Below are 19311 nucleotides of genomic sequence, written 5' to 3' on the forward strand. Positions count from 1 at the left end.
TTTGCAATATGGTTTTTGTAAACCATGTGTTATTACACTCTCTTGCATATTTTATTTGCATGTGACTTTTGATAAACTGGATATAATAAACATTACAATAGTGGATGATGTTAATTTTTTCATTTTTAATATGTTCTATTAGCTGATTTGATCGGCTCAGGAGAAAACACATTATTGGTACTGGATTAGTGCGAAAACATACTACACTGATTTTGGTTGATGTTACCAACCTAATTAAAGACTCATCAATGGAAGACCACTGAACATGGCAATGAGGGATGTGTATCATGTAACAAAAAAAAACAGTAATTAGTTTAAAAACAACAATTATTAATGCTGAATTCAAACTACGACTATAATTAGGGTTTATGTTGTTACAAGAACAAGTTTCCTCATCCCATTTCGTAGCTAGGGCTCGTAACCTCACTACATGCTATTAAAGTACACCAACCTCCAATAACTTCCCTATAGTTTTGATATTTTATTCATTAATATTCTTATGGCAGTGATGCCTAATTCTACCACTTCGTCTGATCGAGTTCTTAACATATAACTCTGTTGTCATTTTGTCATGTCATGTCTTCATCCAGTAGAACCGTTGATATAAAACCCATTTATAAAAAGCTTAAACGAAGATCCAACGGCGGATGCTCCATCTCAGCTCCACACGATGAGTAGGTGGAAAACACCGTCGTATTGACCTGCTCTCGTATGTATTCGTTGTGGCACGCAGCTGCAATATTTGTTCTCGCTCTTTCAACGTTCGACAATGGGAAGAGTTGCAACGTCTCTATCTCCGTCTCATCTTTTTCACAGGCTTCAAAAGTACCTACAAGAAAGAGAGAGAGAAAAACACATTTTAGCATACGTACATGTGTATAATATGTAACATGTGATAGAAAAATGATAAAAAATGTAAATATATCTCTTTATTAACCTTTAGGTGGTTGTTGATGATGACTTATGTTGTGTCGTTGAGGAATAGAGAGATTTGTGTCTTGACGATGATCAAAGTCGACGGTGGAAATTTTACGGCGCTTTTGTCTTTCCCTAGCTTTGTGGTTTTGGAACCAATAGAACACGTTCTTGCTCTCGATCTTACCGTAGAAACTCAGCTCCATAGAGATCTTCTGAATCTGATCTGTGCTCGGTGTTCGTAGCCCCGCCTTGAACAGATCCGTCAGAAGCTTCACTTGCTCCACCGTTGGATTCCACCTTCCACACTTTGTCCCTGTTCCTCCACCTCCGTTGTTGTTATTACCTAGCCCTCTAGCTCTAGTGGAGAATTCTCCTGACGACATTAGATCTAGTAGCTTTAAGAAAAGAGTTCTTAGTGTTCGGTTTGAATATGTTTTTTTTCAAATGTGATTAGGTGTTTTAAGATGGACTTAGTGATGTGAATGTACTGAGGGTTTGAATATATAGACATGATTAGATGGTGTTTCTTTTTATATTTTTGTAGAATACTTTATTTTTGGTTATTATGATAATCATAAAGGAATAGCAAGGAGATTATTAATTAAATAAATGTGTCTGTGTGTTTGAGTTTTGTGTCGTTTAATTAGTGTTGTGTAGGATAGAGGTAGAAGAAATAAAACAGAATCAGTGCGTTGTTTATTACGAAATGCATGCCCTTTTTGGGATTTGGAAGAGAGTGATTTTTGTGAGATTTGATCGTTTTCTTCATCATACTTAGCTAGGGTTCTGTGCTACGTATGCATATGCATATACGTAAGTAATTACACCGATTTGGTTGTTGATTACTTTCTTGTAGCCACGTCCAATGGTTGAATAAAGTTTCTTATGTTGTAATTTAAGCTATACTATATACTAGCGTGTGATCAGTTATTATAGTCCGATCATCTAAAATTAGCCGCAAAAATAAATCTAATAATTTTTATAATATTAGTGATCAATATACTGAAAAGCTGATGAATTAACGGAAAATTTTCCACAAATGCTGTGACACTTGATAAAGTAATCTGGTCGGCAGTGGTGATTATAAAGTTGAATGGAACTCATTTTAAAAATATAAAGCGTAATTAATAACTCAACCTGTCTACAAAAGTACACTACTTAATTCCTTATATGCAGAAATATCCAAGTTATAGGTAAAAAAGTAATACAAGTTAGGTGTTTTTGTATTATAGAATTGTAAGTATTTTATTGATACAAATTTATGTGTATAAGTCTTATTAGACAATAATTGTTTAGCTTTTCTCGTTTGGATGGTATACATCGTTTTCATATTTTTGACGAAAAAAGTAAATATGAAAACGATATTTATAATATATTATGTACTTAAGACAAACTTCTATCATATTGTAGATCACATTCTCTATACATATATATTATATATTGTAACTATTTTTCCATAAATGTTTCCAAAAAAAAAAACTATGTTTCCATAAAAATGTTGTAATCAGAATGACAGGTGGAGTGACTTAAGAAAAAACGATTTAAGATGCGTTTTATGCCTTTGGTATAGAGAAATATTGTGAGTGTACGTGAGGTATATTAGCGGTGATGATTTTGAGGAAAACATGCACGAGACGCTAAGCGAAGACTAAAGATGCAAAGAGTAAAATGACAATTCGAATAAAACCAAACATTGTTTTTATAAACAAGAGTCTATCTGCTACACAACATACTAATACGTACAAACGTTATATTACATCACATTTTTGAAATTCAATTGCGAACTTAAAAGATCGATTTGGCCTCAAAGTCAAAGCATACATTGGCGTTTTTCAGTTGGATTCATCCATAAATTAACACTTAATTTTCATACTTTTTGTTGGATTTTTTTTTTTCACATCTAACTTGCATAGTGCATACCAATATACTATTTCCAAAACAATAAAGTATATCTCCTTTACCATTTTTAAAACCAATTGTACATCATTATAACTAAACATATAAATACATAAATATAGATATGATATGTTATATTGTGCTATTTATACATGCCAGTTTAGAGAAACGTAATTATATTTCTTTGGTTTTACAATTTAGCAAAAAAAAATAAATCTTTGCTTTTACGTAATTAGCGGTATAGTTTATATGCATATGATATGGTATGTGTACTAGCTATTCCGAAAGTTAGAGAGTGTGTTCTTATCCTAGTCAAAAAAGTGGAAGGTGGTCTCACATTGTAATGCCCACTTACATGCAATTCCCAATGATGTTCCATGCACCATTACTCTAATGTACAGATTAATCAATTAGTAGTAAACAGATGTATCTTTTATAATGAAGATTATACAATGTTTATGAGAAAAAGCTTCAGACGACATAAATTTGGCTACTAGTTCTTGGCAATGGGTGTTTTATCTCTAACTCCTAGGTCAATGTCCTTTCTCTATATTTTCTTTGAAGAGTTTCAAAACACCAAATCTTATAATATAAGAAAAAAAATACTACACGGCAAGGTGTTAAAGAAAAAAATACTAGACGGCAAGTAAGTGATCTTATAGTAATTTGGATATCATGTTGGTGGCAATCAAGAAAAAGGAAATGAAAACTCAGGAAACAAGGCCATGAAATTATGGCACGCTTGAAAATGTAGGGCGAGGAGTAGAGACAGAGACCTCCCTATTGTTCACGAAGCTTGGGAAGGTTCCACGTTTGTCGCCGATCCATCCAACATAACCCCAAAACTTTAATTCCATTCACTTGTTTTTCTTTTAAACCTCTTAGTTTGCCATTCACTATGAATATGATATTGTTTTTGTAATTCGAAAATTTAAGACCGAAATTTCTATATAAGTTTTGGTATTTGCAATTGATATATGAAATATAAAACGGGTTATATATATCGAAGTCAACTTATAGGAACATTAACATTATCGTTAGATGGTGCATATGTAAATGTATATGATAAAGAACTGTGATTTATATTACTACAAGTTCTTTTACTTATCAGGATGTAATTATTATTTTTTCTTCTCGTGGAGAAGAGCTTGCCAAGTTGCCGATTACCATATGTTGTCCGAAAGGTTACTTGACCCCAGTAGTTTCCTTTATCAGAATCTCAATCATCTTAATTCGATTTATTTATTATTTTAACCCAACCCGGAAGTTTATGAGCATCTACGTTGTCTTTGAGCAATGAAAATGAACAAACGTTTATGAGTTTACATTCCAAACCCCGAAACGCTATCTCGTGGTGAACTGGTGATCACCTTAATTAGTCACTTGACAACTAATTAGAACTTTTAGCTTATGTAGCACGAGAGGATTCAGAGGAATATATATCAGGGCTTTTGTTGTCTGTAAACTTCTTACTTATTATGTGTGTTCTCATGATCTTGGGTTTTGTCTCACGTCTCTTACCACACCTTTCGACTGTTACATATTAAAATAGGACACGGTTCAACAAGAGTAAATAACAAAATGTTGCAAGGGATCAGAGGTAGATTTTGTCAACTTCCTGTCGATATGTATTTTTGCCTATCATAGGACATGAGAGTATCCGACTGAGAAACGTCTCGTCTTCTTGCAGAACATAAAGGTTCATGAAAACCAGTTTTTTTTGTTCCTATCGAGTTTAGTTTAAAAACATCTAACAATTGCTCTCACTAATTAGGTTTTGTCGTCCGTAACCAACCAGATTGCCGCCGTTATGTAGTGGTAGTGGAGGTCCTTCAGGCCATACTTAAAACAACTCTAGAATTGCTTTTCGTTATGCTTTAAAGTCAAACCATGCACAAAGATGTATGTTTTGTTCATGACATGCCAAAACAAACGCAGATCCGCGTTAGAGAACGTTTCATCACTACAAATGGAGATGTCCATGTTACAGCAAACTGTCCCAATGCAGGAGAATTCTAATCAAAAGCTTGTATCGAATCAGCAATAACAGAGCTCAGTGGAATATTAACACATCTAGCTAACGAATCAGCAATAACAGAGCTCAGTGGAATATTAACACATCTAGCTAACGATGGTCGCTCAACAGGGGAGAGCTAGCTATCAGGTTCTTTCAAGTTTGTTACCCACAACCTGACAACAGATTCGTGAGGTTCAAGGAACACTCAGTTAACACCTGTGGGTTCAGTTAACACCTGTGGGTTTTGGAACAGAATCGACGATTACTTCAATACAGAGCTACAACTTCAATACAATTGAAATTCAAAAGTTTCAATATTTTTCCTACAAGATCCACTATGATTTAACCAGGTAACTTTTGATGTAATAACAATAAGTTTTACACATGTAAAATTGCAGGGCAGGAGCCAAAAACAAGTCTTATTCCAAATAGAAATAATCACACATGAACAATGTTTAGTACTAAACATCATACATAGAACCAGTAATCAATGTATATTAAGAAGTTTGGGACTTTGGGGAATCAAACTCACTGAGGTACATCAACAAAATAGTAACTGAGGGACATCAACAAAATAGTAAGTAACATCTGAATGGTCAAAACCAAAAGTTGAATATACTAACTTGGAGTGGGGGGTTTTATGCAGCAGCAGAAGCTGAATCAAACCTCCTCATCATGTCACAATGAGGCGTCTCACGAACATACCCCCACTGTTGTCTCTGAAGCTCGTACCTACAATTCTGTCCCAGTATAGACAAGTAATCTCTGTCCACCTGCGCCTCAACCCTCTGTCTCTCGAGGCTGTTTATAGGGTACTCCTGCTCGAACTTAGCCGATCTCACAAAGTAATTGACCCCTCTATGCGTGGTGAACTTGTGCTCGTACTGGTACGACGCGGAGAGCGAGTAGATCGGTTGAGGAGACGGCAAGAAGTTGAGCAGCAGTATGAACACCACGGGAAGCAACTGGAGGAGGACGCGAGGGTTGAACCCTGTAGCATCAGAGGCCTGATGATTAGCCGCTCTATTACCACCACCGAAGTTGAATGAACGGAACTGAGTAGCGGCGGGAGCCATCCCTGCGCCGAAGAAGCTTCTGAAGATCTCGTCGGCGTCGAACTCGTCGTCGTAGTAACCGTTGAACCCGCCGTTGTGATGCTGATGATGTCTCCTCGATTGATAGGAAGGCTCGTCGGAGCCGGAGACGTCGTACTTTCTCCTAGCGCCGTCGTCGCTTAGGCACTGGAACGCCTTGGAGACGGATTTGAACGCTTCTTCGGAGCCGGGAGCTTTGTTCTTATCGGGATGAACCTTCAGAGAGAGCTTCCGATACGCTTTCCTCATGTCTTCGACTGAGCACGTTCTCCCCAGTCCGAGGATCTCGTAGTAGTCCTTCTTCGACTTGATCTCCCTCACGATCGCTCGCTGCTCCTCCGTGAAAGAGGCCGACGAAGATCCCGCCGCGGCGGATGAGGAGGATCCGCGTTGACGAAGAGACGGCGGCTTAGGAGACGACTCGCCGGCGGCGGATCCGGGGGAATCCTCCTCCGCCGTCTGCTTGTTTAGATCCGAGAGGAGATCGTCGATCGGGAGAGACGGATCGAGACGACGAGCTTTCTCGAGGAACTTGGAGGCGCGTGATCGGTCCCCTGCTCCCATCGCGTCCTTGCCGATTTTGAGGCATTTCAACGCGTCGTCTTTGTTACCATCCATATCCCAACGGTGAAGACAGATTACGGATGAGGGATTAGGGTTTCACGCTCACCGATCGGAGCTCATCTGAGATTGTGAGGAATCAGACTTTGCTTTCCCTCTTCCACAGGGACGGACAGCTTTGAAGCCTTTCTAGAGAGAAGAGAGTTGAAGAATGCTTGACGTTTTTTGTATATTCATGAGAACTTTGTGTCGGTTAAGTTAATAGAAAACCACAATGCGTTTAGTTGCGTGTGTCAGGTCCATCACAATTCACAAGTCGGTGAGATGATGATCATTTTGCGATTGGGCTTCAGTCGGGCTTTATTACCTCCTTCAGACCTGGTAATCCGAACTTATATCCAACAAAATTTAATATGTTAAGGACCTGATCTGGAGTGTTAATATGTTTAAACACTCCCTCTTATCCATTGGCTCTTACTCGGTGATGTACTCAAAGATATAACTTTGATATCATAATCCACTTGTGATCTGAGCATGAGCTGAGCTTCAAAATTGGGCTTGAACATTCTCAGTTTAAAAAAAAGTTTGGTGAACTCTGCATTTTCACATGGTTTCAGGTCTCGACACAGTTCACGGGTGGGTCTCTCGATACTGCTTTTAGGTGTATCTGCTTTGTTCAGTGACGTGACATTCTAACTTGATGCAGCATGGACCGGTAGCTCCACTGGCTGAGGAAATCATGGAGCCTGATTAGAGAAGTATGATGTATTTAGGGATCCTTGTTATGTTTCTCTCCTTGCTTGTGTTTTTATAGTATTCATTTGCTTTTACCGGTGAACATGCCTGCGGCCGCCATTTTATATATAAATTACACTATGTGGAACCGGCCTTGGAAGAAGCACATGCCTGCGGCCGCCATTTTATTAAGTATTTAACCGGCCACAATTTTCTTAATAATTGTTAGTAGTCTAGTGTTTAGTTATTCCTCTGTCAGCGTTTGGGTTCAATTCCCTTTTAAGTGCAAATTTCTTTTGGGTTCAATTCCCTTTTAAGTGCAAATTTCTTTGTTTTTTCAGCAATTTTATTTGTTTTAGACTTGTGGTCTTAATTGGCTTGTGAATGCACACATCATTAGACATCTCAAATCTCAATAAGAAAGAAAGAGAAATAGCTTATAACTTTTAGTTTTTGACTTCTACTTTCTAACTTGGCGGGTTCTATTGTTTTTTTTTGTTGGTGTTGCTTATCCTCTTGGAGGCTTTATGCGTGTCAGAAAAATGAGAAAACACCATTGTTTCAAAAGTTCTATACTATTTGTTTGTAGTTTACTAATTGCGGGTGAGATATATACATAATATTCTTCATTTGTTTGTGGAAAATAGTTTTCCTTAGAATTTTGTATTGTTGGATGCGGCCATCGGCGGTCGTAAAGTATTACTTGATAACAAAGATGGTTGTAATATTATAAACAATGGAAGGTAAAAATAGCAGAACAAAACCACATGCTTTTCATGTGGATGGACTTGGTTTTTGGTTGGTAGCATATAAAACAACCTTTCCAAATATATACTTGTGTTGTTAAGTCGAGAAAATGTCAAAATTTCTACATCCATACTTTGTACAACTGACAAGAAACATTGATATCACTATCTGGTAGATATACATATTTCATTTGTGTATTTTTTTTTGGACATGTATATACATATCTGGTAGATATACATATTTCATTTGTGTATAATTATACTAATTAACATTATTGGTGAAAGAATATATATATATATATATACTCTCTGTTTGTTTTTGTATAATGTTCTAGAGTATATTTTAATTTCAATTTGTATGATATTTTAAAACTTTATATCTAATTTTTTAAATCAATTGATTAAAATATTAAAACTAATGCATAGTTTTGTTTTATTTGTTCAAAATAATAACTAATAAATTTTGGTTACCTTTTTTGTTATAATCAAATGCTTTTGATAAAAGTAGATTTTTTGGAATCACGTAATTGAGCATATAAACGTTATTGAGCATTAAAACCCTAAAAAAATCTTCGAGTACTTTCCGATTTATTTCTGATTTTTTGATAAATCGCTAGGCGCTGGCCAGCTACACGCATTGCGCCTATCGAGTTTCCGAACAAGGGTTTATACTAAAACATCTTATAAAAAATAGAAGGAGTATATGCTAAGCTATCATTGGTCTATAAATGATAGTTAATGAAAAGCTTTGTTCAAGTTGCTAGTTTGCTACATGCTAGTATGCTACAAATTATTACTCTTTTCAAAATTATCTACGTGTATAAAGGGAGTGACACATCGTGATTCTTAAAACTCATGTAACAAGGGATAAACGATGACATCATAGCTTATCTAGTTATCTGACGCTCTAATGACACGGCTTAGAAGATCCACCTAGATGGAGAACAAATGTTGCCAATACGTTTCCTTCCATTAACAACCAGTTTCACAAATATGTTGTATATGTAAATACATATGTAATTACAGATAAGTATGGCTTTATGGGGTCAAATTTCTAATATATAATAAGGTAATCTCTATGATTCAAAAAGAATAATATATATAACTACAAGTGAGGTGTCTTCTTTTCTTATTTTCTCAAAGAGAAATAAAAAGGCAAGTCCTTAATGGGTTAGCTTCCCAGCCAGCCACATCGTCCACAGAATCTTAGCAAAAGAGAGACTAGTGCATGCACGTGACCTGGCGAAAAAGAAAAATACAGGTGAGGGGTAATATAGTAAAATTCTAATTAGTCACATGGTCATGCCGTCGTGCCACGCGTAGTCGGTTATAAATAAAGACCATTTTCTTGTTGTTTCATTCGCCATTCGAATAGAAATATTAACATTTTAATTACTCTCTTAACCGCTCTGAATCTTCTTATTCTTCTTCCGATCTCCTCAACATTCCGGCCGCCGGAGCCATTCGCAGCCGTTACGATGACTTCCTCCATGAATGTGGCGTCGATGCAACCGTTGAGTTTCTCTCGCCGGCTGGCTCCCTCTACTGCTTCCCGCGTACTCTCTTCTTCTTCTGTGACCGTTACTGGCTATAACCGTAGAAGCTCGGCTCACGCGCCTTCTCTCCGTTCGATTAAATGCGTCTCTGCACCACCAGAAGCTTCAATAGGTGAGGCAATGCTGTGACGGTTATATTCTTCAGTACATTTCGATAGGTTTTGATTGTGAATTGTAATCGGAATCATTGATAGGTGACATGATACATGTCCTCAATTTGTTGATTTTTTTGCAGTGAGTGATACAAAAAAACTGGCAGATGCGTCAAAGAGCACAAACCTTATACCAATTTACAGCTGCATATTCTCTGATCAGCTCACTCCTGTTCTTGCTTACCGTTGTCTCGTCAAAGAAGATGACCGTGAAGCTCCTAGTTTTCTTTTTGAGTCCGTCGAGCCTGGCTCTCAGATGTCCAGCGTCGTAAGAATAATCTCTTATCTTTGTATCTTTGTGATATTCCGCAGTTCTGAATTGTTTCGTTGATTGATGATAACAGGGTCGTTACAGCGTTGTTGGGGCTCAGCCTGCGATGGAGATAGTGGCAAAGGAGAATAAAGTTATTGTAATGGATCACAAGAACGGAAGCAAGACTGAGGAATACGTCGAAGATCCAATGGAGATCCCTAGACAAATCTCTGAGTCATGGAACCCTGATCCTCAACTAGTTCTGGACCTTCCTGATGCCTTTTGTGGTAATAACTCATCCATCTTGATTTTTTTATTTATTTATTACAATCCACTTGCTGCTAATAGTGGACAAGCACATGTTGGAACCTACAACAGTAATGTCTAATTCTCGCCTTTTTTTAGGCTCTTGAATCTCACTCGTAGCCTCAAGTGGTGTTTGTTTTTTAATCGTGTGATAGGTGGCTGGGTTGGTTTTTTCTCGTACGACACAGTTCGCTATGTCGAGAAAAGGAAACTTCCATTTTCAAAGGCCCCTGAGGATGATAGGAACTTGCCAGACATGCATCTTGGTCTATACGACGATGTTATTGTATTTGATCACGTGGAGAAGGTAATACTTTTGTTATTATCCATGTTGTTTGATTAACTGTGGAATCTCCAAATTTTGGTAAATTAGAGGTTGGTTTCCTTCAATACAGAAAGCATATGTTATTCACTGGATTAGACTAGATGGGAGCGTTCCCTATGAGAAGGCATACAGTAACGGAGTCCAACATTTGGAGAAATTGGTGGCCAAGTTACAGGATATTGAGCGGTAAGTATCTCTTTGACTTTAGTTAGTTTGTGAGCCTTTTCCTGGTTACTACTGAATTCGTGAAATTCAAATTTATTTTTCTCTGTGGATGTCAACAGGCCAAAGCTGGCTGCAGGTAACGTGAATCTTCAGACGCGACAATTTGGGCCAGCTTTGGAAAACTCAAACGTGACACGCGAAGAGTACAAGGAGGCTGTGGTGAATGCTAAAGAACACATACTTGCAGGAGACATATTCCAGATTGTGTTGAGTCAGCGTTTTGAAAGGAGAACATTTGCTGACCCCTTTGAAGTTTATAGAGCTCTAAGAGTTGTGAATCCAAGTCCCTATATGGGTTATTTGCAGGTTGGTAATGGCAGATAACTTTTCTTTTACAACTTTTATATTTTGTTTGTTAATGCTCTTGTCCTGTTATCAGGCTAGAGGATGTATATTGGTAGCATCAAGTCCAGAAATTCTCACCAAAGTAAAGCAGGTTAAACATTCTCTATCTCTAGTGGCGTTACTAGTAGTAAACATTGATGCTATTCCGATGAAGCTTAACTTTGTTTAATAACCTTTGAAACAGAACAAGATAGTGAATCGGCCATTAGCAGGAACCAGCCGGAGAGGGAAAACAGAGGTTGAAGATAAGAGATTAGAGAAGGAGCTGCTAGAGAATGAGAAGCAATGTGCTGAACACATCATGCTGGTCGATCTCGGCCGCAACGATGTTGGAAAGGTTGCGAAATACGGTTCAGTGAAAGTTGAGAAACTCATGAACATCGAACGTTATTCCCATGTTATGCATATAAGCTCCACGGTAAGTGTTAGTTATATAAAATTTTGGGTCGTGTTCTTGTTTAAGTGTTCATCTGATCATTTTGAAGTTCAATGATGCAGGTGACAGGAGAGTTGCAAGATGATTTATCTTGCTGGGACACACTACGTGCGGCTCTACCAGTGGGCACAGTTAGTGGGGCACCAAAGGTAAAAGCCATGGAGCTAATCGATGAACTCGAGCCTACACGGCGTGGACCATACAGTGGCGGTTTTGGTGGAGTCTCGTTCACTGGTGACATGGACATTGCTTTATCACTTAGGACAATTGTTTTCCCGACAGCAAGTCAATACAATACAATGTACTCTTACAAAGATGCTAACAAACGCCGGGAATGGGTGGCTTATCTTCAAGCTGGAGCAGGTGTAGTAGCTGATAGTGACCCTGAAGACGAGCACCGCGAGTGTCAGAACAAAGCTGCTGGTCTTGCTCGAGCTATCGACTTGGCTGAATCCGCATTTGTTAAGAAATGAGTTTGCACACTTGAGAAGAGAGGCTTTTCTGAGCTTCGAGTCATGTGTATAATAACGGTTATAAGCAGAACAAGCTTTCTTTTCTTAATTTTGTGGAACTTGCATTTAGAGTTCATAAATGATGAGGTCCTGAACTAAAACCTAGAAGACAATCCTAGATACTCTTGGCCACACGCACAAGGTTTAATTCAATTCTCATATTAGTTTCTGGAAGCTTTTGTATGTCTGTATTCGAATAAAGCCTTTACTTAAAGCAAACATTGATGTATTGAGAGTAACATAGAATGGGATGCTAACCAATTGGTACAATGCTTTGCCGAAAATAAAAAATACGAAAACTGAACTCTTTTTGCTTAGCATAGGAAAAAACATTGCTCCTTGGATGCATGAACCACTGAACAAGAGGATAAGTTACATACCATTATCGCCCTAAACATAAAACCAGCGGAAAATAAGGGGCTCGCTCTATTAAGATCCCATGATCACACACCTTTCATACGCTTGACGTCTTCTACATGGTCTACAAAAGGGTAAACTTTGGAATGCGTAAACGCTTCCATTCCTTGGATTTCAACTCTTCTGATAGTTCCCCTCTCAAGACTGTAGAAGAAAACATAGAAAGGAGAGCGTAGACGGTACTCTGACAACACAATTTCATTTGAAGCAGTCACTTTTGAACAGGGTAAGATGGCATCTCCAACTACTTTCCCCCACGTCGGAGGCAGTTTGTAAATATGCTTGGACCATTCTTCTTTCTCTATGTCATCTAGAACCCACATCTCAAGACTTGTGCTTTCTTTACTAAAAAGATAGTAGCCACTCGGACTAATTGAAGCCAATTTACCATTGAAGTTTATCAGGACTGTTGTAGGATACAGTGCATGAATGAAAGGCCCCTTGACTTTAATAAAGCTGAACTTCTCAGACCTAACATCAAAGGAGGCTATAATATGCTCACCATAGAGAGTTTTGTAATACAAAACACCATTGATGCAAACAGAATTAGAATTAGACCCAGGATGATGCGGTACGCCACATTCAATCATCCTCCATGAGAGTTTCCCAGTTTGTAACGTCAGAACCTGGTGCTCCGTAGCGTCATCTGCAAATGTCATTGACAAAACCTTGTACTGCTTCTCAACAGGATCATACCCAAAAAAGCTTCTCGCATCAGGCTTTTTCTTCCGTGTCTTCATTCTAGGTAACGTGAAGGACTGTCCCGTGCTAGGGTTACATATCGTTGACACTATCACTGGAGTTCTCCTTCCTTTTAAGATCTGTTTATTATTAACGCAGACCAAACCACTGATAGGACTACATATTCCTTCGACATAATCAACAGGGAAACTCATATGATAACTGGAGGTTGTCGGTGACGAGTTGTCATCTTCTTGATTCTGAGGTGCGGAAAAGAAGAATACCTTGCGGCTTTCATGGAAAACGAACAAGAGACGAGGACGAGTAGATGATATTTTCAAGTAGCGATCCGTGAAATCTTGGCGATTGATTATGGATGCCCAGAGCTTCGATAGGCATCGACATCTGGCTATACATTTAACTGGCAATCTCAAGAATATCTCGGAGATGAGATCGTCTGGGATCGTCAATGAGTTTTCGCCAGCATTTAACCGTCCGACGATGGCTTGACGATCCTCCAAGATCTTTTGCCGCCGTGATATCATGGCGGAGGAGCTCAAAAACCCTAATGAGAACGAAAACCAGAGAGTCGTGAAAAGCAAAACCTAAGTTGTGAACGCAGAGTACAGAACACGCAACGTGTTTAGGACAAAAACATATGGTTAAGATCTTTTTCTTGTCGGCCCATTTTATTAAAACGGAAGGCCTAGATAGGTTAGTTAAAATTACTCTATAAAGAAAATAGATAGATTCTAACCTGTTTTTTTCCTTTAAATGCAAAAATATATTTTAATAAATCTAATTTTATTGAAAAAATTAGTGTATATGCTAATGTTATTTATTTTTATTTATATAAAATAATAAAATATATATTAAATGCTAATTTTATTTATTTTTAACCCGTACTATGTATTTTTATGAATTGTTAGAAATCAGTTTGTTAAAAAAAGAATTGTTATAAATCTATGTATTTTTAAAGTCTGATATATAAATTCTTTATTAAAAAAAATTATTTAGTGAGTATATATGATGTTTCATTTAATAATAGGTATGAGTCAAAATAATATGATATTTAATAAATGTATTCGTCCAACATAAACCATTTTAAGTAATAAATAATGTTTATGTTTTAATAGTATTTGATTTAATGGTTAAAACTAGATCTTGATCCGCGAACCGCGCAAATGTTTATTCTCACTTTTATAAGCATAAATATTTGTTTTAGAACGTAAGTGGTATATATTTTTAACGTTAATCATATATTTAAATGTTTATATAACTATTTAAAATAAAATAATTATAATTTATATGTTATAATTATTCATTTGTTTAAAACCATATGTATTTGTTTATTTTATTGTATTTGCATTTAGCTATTAAGAAAAATAATATATTCATGAGAAAATATATTTGAAAATTAATTTGTATTTAATTTCTTTTTACCAATACTATTATGCTTATTCATTTTAGATAATATGTTAGTTTATATACAAAAGTCTAAAATATTTTAATTTTTAGACATGTATTATATAGTTTGCTAATTTTAAGTCATTATGTCATCATATTTAAAATAAAAAAATATCATGATTAAACTAGTTACAAACATTTTATATTATTAGCTTTAATGAAATACATGTTAATTTTTATACATGTATTTTATAGTTTGCTAATGTCAACCCGTCTTATCAACGTATTAGATTTTATTTTTGAACATAAATATTTTATAGTTACGAAAAATAAAATATATAATTTATCAATATAATACATTTTTTATATTTATCTCAATATAATAATTTTCTTTAATATGACTGATTATGATTATATAATAGATAAAATATGATATATTTTTTTTTTCATTTTGTTAAAGACAACCGAATGTATTAATGTATAATAATATTTCAAACTAATTTCGAAATTGGTGAAATCATTTAAATTTAATTTCGAAAATGAAGATCTTGTAAAAATATTTTAAAACAGATTTGTTAGAATTTTTAAATAAATATATTTATATTTAAAATGAAAAAATATAAAAAGATATTATGATTAAAGTATTTTAAATATTTTAAATATTATTATTAGTCTTAATATAATATATTTAATAAAATTTCTAAGTGTTGGTCTAAATTAAAAAGTCATACAAAAGAAGTTACGAATTCTATTTTAATAGATAAGATTAGATTCATTGTAATGTTTATGTTTTAATTAGATTATTTCCTTTTTTGAGGATTTACGAATCAAATGAGATATAAAGTCAGTGAATTAAAAAAAAAGATGCACTTGTCACATATTGATATTGATCTTTTTTCTTCTGTAACCAGAAGGAGCTTAAGAATTTTTTTTTTAAGAGCTTAAGACTTTCTTCTGAATTTCCACGGTTATCTAACTTTTGATCAAATAAATAGTTTGTAGTTCTGGCTTAAGTGTTCCTCTGATCATTTATAAGTTCTACGTGCAGGTGACGAGTGACGACAGGAGGGTTACAAAGATGACACACTACGTGCGGCTCTACCAGTGGGAACAGTTAGTAGGGCACCAAAGGTAAAAGCCATGGAACTAATCGACGAGCTGAGCGTACACGGCATGGACCATACAGTGGCGGTTTTAGTGGAATCTCCTTCACTGGTGACATGGATATTGCTTTATCCCTTAGGACAATTGTTTTCCCGACAGCAAGTCAATACAATACAATGTACTCTTACAAAATGCTGACAAACGCCGTGAATGGGTGGCTTATCCTCAAGCTGGAGCTGGTGTAGTTGCCGATAGTGACCCTGAGGACGAGCACCGCGAGTGTCAGAATAAAGCTGCTGGTCTTTCTCGAGCCATCGACTAAGCTGTTGTTTTTTCCTTGATTTTATGGAATTTGCATTTAGACTCCATTAATGATGAAGCTCTGAACTAAAAACTAGAAAACAACACACACAAGGTTTAGTTCACTAGATATTAGTTTCTGAAAGCTTTTGAATGTCTGTATTCCAATAAAGCATTTACTTTAACTAAAAACATTGATGTATATATTGTGCAACATAGAGAGACCAAAATATAGGATACTATAACCAAAAGGAACAATGTTTTGTCAGTATACAATACGATGTAAAATCAACACTGAACTCTTCTGGCTTAGCATAGAATAAATATTGCTCCTTGGTGCATGAACCATTGAACAGGAGAATAAGATACATACTCATCATGGATAAGAGAAACATAAAACGAGCCAGTCCTAAAACACCTTAAAAGGTTCTATTAAGATCCCGTGATCATTTCTTAAGAAGAGATCACTTAAAGCGCCAGCCCCAAAACACCTTTGACACTCCTGACATCTTCTACATGGTCTACAAAAGTGTAAACATGGAAATTCGTAAAAGCTTCCATTCCTCGGATTTCAACTCTTCTGATAGTTTCCCTCTCAAGACTGTAGTAGAAAAGATAGAAAGGAGAGCGTTGCTTGTACCCTGAAAACATAACTTCATTTGCGGCAGTCAGTTTAACAGAGTATAGGTCGGCATCTCCAACTACATTCTCCCAAGACAGAGGCAGTTTGTAAACATGCTTGGACCATTCATTTTTCTCTATGTCATCTAGAACCCTCAAATCAATTGTACTTGCTCTATTAAAAGAATTAGAGTTACTCGGTATAACTGAAGCCGGTTTACCATTGAAGTTTATCAAACTAAGAAGGTAAGGTTTTCCGGTTTCAGTAAAGCTGAACTTCTCAGACCTAAAATCAAAGGCGACTATAATCATCTCACCATAGGTAGGAGAATCAGCTCTGTTCTCAGCTTTGTAATACAAAACACCATTGATGCAAACATTATTAGATCCAGGTTGATGCGGTACGCCACATTTAATCATCCTCCATGAGAGTTTCCCAGTTTGTAACGTCAGAACCTGGTGCTCCGTAGAGATGCCGTCATCTTCTACTATGTCACGTGCACACGTCATTGACAAAACTTTGTACTGCTTCTCAACAGGATCATACCCAAAAAAGCTTCTCACATCAGACTTCCTCTTCCTTGTCTTCATTCTAGGTAAGGTGAAGGACTGTCCCGTGGTAGGGTTACATATCACCAACACCGTCACTGGAGTTTTCATCCCTTTTAAGATCCGTTCATCTTTAACACACACCAAACCACTGATAGGACTAAATATTCCTTTGACAGTATTAACAGGAAAACTCATACGATAACTGGCGGTAACCGGAGAAGAGTTGTCGTCATCTTCTTGATTCTGAGGTGCTGAAAAGAAGAATACCTCGCCGTATGCTTGGAAGGCGAACAAGAGATTAGGACGAGCAGATGATATTTTAAAGTAGCTATCCGCGAAATATTGACGATCGATTATGGAGGCCCAGAGTTTCGATAAGCATCGACATCTGGCTATAGATTTAGCAGGCAATCTCAAGAATATCTGGGAGATGAGATCGTCTGGGATCGTCGATGAGTTTTCGCCAGCATTTAACCGTCCGACGACGGCTTGACGATCCTCCAAGATCTTTTGCCGCCGGGTTCTCATGGCTGAGGAGCTCGAAAACCCTAATGAGAACGAAAACCAGAGAGTCGTGAAAAGCAAAACCTAAGTTGTGAACGCAGAGTATAGAACACGCAACGTTTAGGACAAAACATATGGGTTAAGATATTTCTCTTGTCGGCCCATTTCATTATAATCAAAAGCCCATATAGATTAGTTAAAAATTACGTTATATAAAGAGAAAAAAAATTTCTAACCCGTGTTTCTAAAACTAATATTTTTTAAAAAAAATATAATTTATCAAAAAAATTAAAAGGGTTTGTACATATAATATATTATATTACTAAGTGCGGGCTTAATAGTTTAAAAAAGTTATAATATATATATATATATATATATATATTATCAATTTGAAAACCATTAGAATAAAATTATTATCATGTTTTTGAAATATTTATAATTAGTTAAAATTATTATATACAATTTTTTATTTTAATAAAATATCTTTATTACATAAAAACTAACTTGAAATATTCATATACACATAAATTTTTAAAATATTATGATGTAAAACTATTTTCGGATAATATAATATAGAATTTTATAGATAATGATGAATACCAAACTAATGAAATTTGTTTTTAATTTGAGTAATTATTTATTAACAAATATAACCTAATTATTTATTAAGAATAATAAAGGTTTTCAACACTCCAACTTTAAATTTGAGAGGAAAATTATTTTGCAAATAATAGTATAAATAATTTTGAATCTTTTGCGAAATTTTTCAGAAATTATAACAATGAGTGATTTTAATTGTCCTAAAAAATTCATTGTAAAAGATAAATAATTCATTTTATCTTATGCAATATATGTACTATTATTGAGAAGTTTATCTATTTATATGTCATTCTCTCCATAATTATAAGTTTAGTCGTATTTTATGCTTAATAAATAATTTTAATGATATAAATGATAATTTATTTCATTACATTGAAAATAGTTAAAATATTCTAAAGACAATATCAGAGCCAAACTTATTCACTATAACAGGAATAATTATTTTAAGATAACAAAACAATATATAAGAATTATCTTATTTCTTTAAAAAATGACATGATAAATATAAATTCGTTTTTAATAACAAATATTTTTGTTTGATTAATATCTAATTATAAATTTTTATATCTTAATTTTTAGTTTCTATAAAATAAATATTATTTCAGATAATAATACAATATATATACATATATAACCATTGTCTTATTTTTAGAAAACATGTTTTTATTTCGACAATTTTATTATATTAATTTAAAATCAATGATCTAGTGTAACAGATAAATATAATATTATTAATACAAATTGCGTTTTTGATATTTAATATTATATATAACATATTCATTAGGGATAGTATTAATATTAACCACTCCAACTTTTAATGTAAAAGCTCCGTTGCGAAAATCACTTCGCAAATAATAGTATACATTTTTATTGTTTTTCAAATCAATATAAAAATATACGTAAAATACTATTTTATCTTATTTTTTAACTCTTATTACGAATTCTTAATTATTATACATCTATGTATTTTATTCTTTTTTTAAAGTTATATATAAAACTCTAATTAAAAATTTATTCAATGTAAATTTATTGATTTTGACATGTTATT

General features: G+C 35.1%; 5 protein-coding genes across 5 annotated transcripts; 1 reads left to right on the forward strand and 4 right to left on the reverse strand.

Moving 5' to 3' along the window:
- Positions 1-932: 932 nt before the first annotated feature.
- Positions 933-1373, reverse strand: LOC108816831 (WUSCHEL-related homeobox 7). Its single transcript, XM_018589392.2, has one exon. The coding sequence runs from the start codon at positions 1299-1301 to the stop codon at positions 933-935; it is 369 nt and encodes a 122-aa protein (XP_018444894.1). The 5' UTR covers positions 1302-1373.
- A 3850-nt stretch (positions 1374-5223) lies between these two features.
- On the reverse strand, positions 5224-6665 carry LOC108818301 (chaperone protein dnaJ 49). The gene has a single exon (XM_018591235.2). It carries the CDS (start codon positions 6541-6543, stop codon positions 5470-5472), a length of 1074 nt encoding a protein of 357 aa, XP_018446737.1. The 5' UTR covers positions 6544-6665; the 3' UTR covers positions 5224-5469.
- A 2656-nt stretch (positions 6666-9321) lies between these two features.
- LOC108814203 (anthranilate synthase alpha subunit 1, chloroplastic) lies at positions 9322-12126 on the forward strand. The gene is made up of 9 exons (XM_018586721.2): positions 9322-9635; positions 9759-9943; positions 10020-10215; positions 10390-10541; positions 10630-10745; positions 10844-11090; positions 11164-11220; positions 11314-11547; positions 11628-12126. Exons 1-9 carry the CDS (start codon positions 9446-9448, stop codon positions 12036-12038), a joined length of 1788 nt encoding a protein of 595 aa, XP_018442223.1. The 5' UTR covers positions 9322-9445; the 3' UTR covers positions 12039-12126.
- Positions 12127-12173: 47 nt separating this feature from the next.
- On the reverse strand, positions 12174-13861 carry LOC108814205 (F-box protein DOR-like). Its single transcript, XM_018586722.2, has one exon. It carries the CDS (start codon positions 13718-13720, stop codon positions 12521-12523), a length of 1200 nt encoding a protein of 399 aa, XP_018442224.1. The 5' UTR covers positions 13721-13861; the 3' UTR covers positions 12174-12520.
- A 2402-nt stretch (positions 13862-16263) lies between these two features.
- On the reverse strand, positions 16264-17760 carry LOC108816744 (F-box protein DOR-like). The gene has a single exon (XM_018589313.2). It carries the CDS (start codon positions 17685-17687, stop codon positions 16455-16457), a length of 1233 nt encoding a protein of 410 aa, XP_018444815.1. The 5' UTR covers positions 17688-17760; the 3' UTR covers positions 16264-16454.
- Positions 17761-19311: the final 1551 nt, after the last annotated feature.

Source organism: Raphanus sativus, chromosome 7 (assembly GCF_000801105.2).
Source record: "Raphanus sativus cultivar WK10039 chromosome 7, ASM80110v3, whole genome shotgun sequence".
NCBI classification, from domain to species: domain Eukaryota; kingdom Viridiplantae; phylum Streptophyta; class Magnoliopsida; order Brassicales; family Brassicaceae; genus Raphanus; species Raphanus sativus.

What these genes read in the sequence shown, in the direction of transcription:
- LOC108816831 (XM_018589392.2), bottom strand. Translation starts at nt 1,301, where the DNA reads ATGTCGTCAGGAGAATTCTCCACTAGAGCTAGAGGGCTAGGTAATAAC.
- LOC108818301 (XM_018591235.2), bottom strand. Translation starts at nt 6,543, where the DNA reads ATGGATGGTAACAAAGACGACGCGTTGAAATGCCTCAAAATCGGCAAG.
- LOC108814203 (XM_018586721.2), top strand. Translation starts at nt 9,446, where the DNA reads ATGACTTCCTCCATGAATGTGGCGTCGATGCAACCGTTGAGTTTCTCT. An exon ending in AAGTTACAGGATATTGAGCG is followed by an intron (nt 10,746 to 10,843) that starts GTAAGTATCTCT and finishes GGATGTCAACAG; the next exon opens with GCCAAAGCTGGCTGCAGGTA. An exon ending in TTATGCATATAAGCTCCACG is followed by an intron (nt 11,548 to 11,627) that starts GTAAGTGTTAGT and finishes TCAATGATGCAG; the next exon opens with GTGACAGGAGAGTTGCAAGA.
- LOC108814205 (XM_018586722.2), bottom strand. Translation starts at nt 13,720, where the DNA reads ATGATATCACGGCGGCAAAAGATCTTGGAGGATCGTCAAGCCATCGTC.
- LOC108816744 (XM_018589313.2), bottom strand. Translation starts at nt 17,687, where the DNA reads ATGAGAACCCGGCGGCAAAAGATCTTGGAGGATCGTCAAGCCGTCGTC.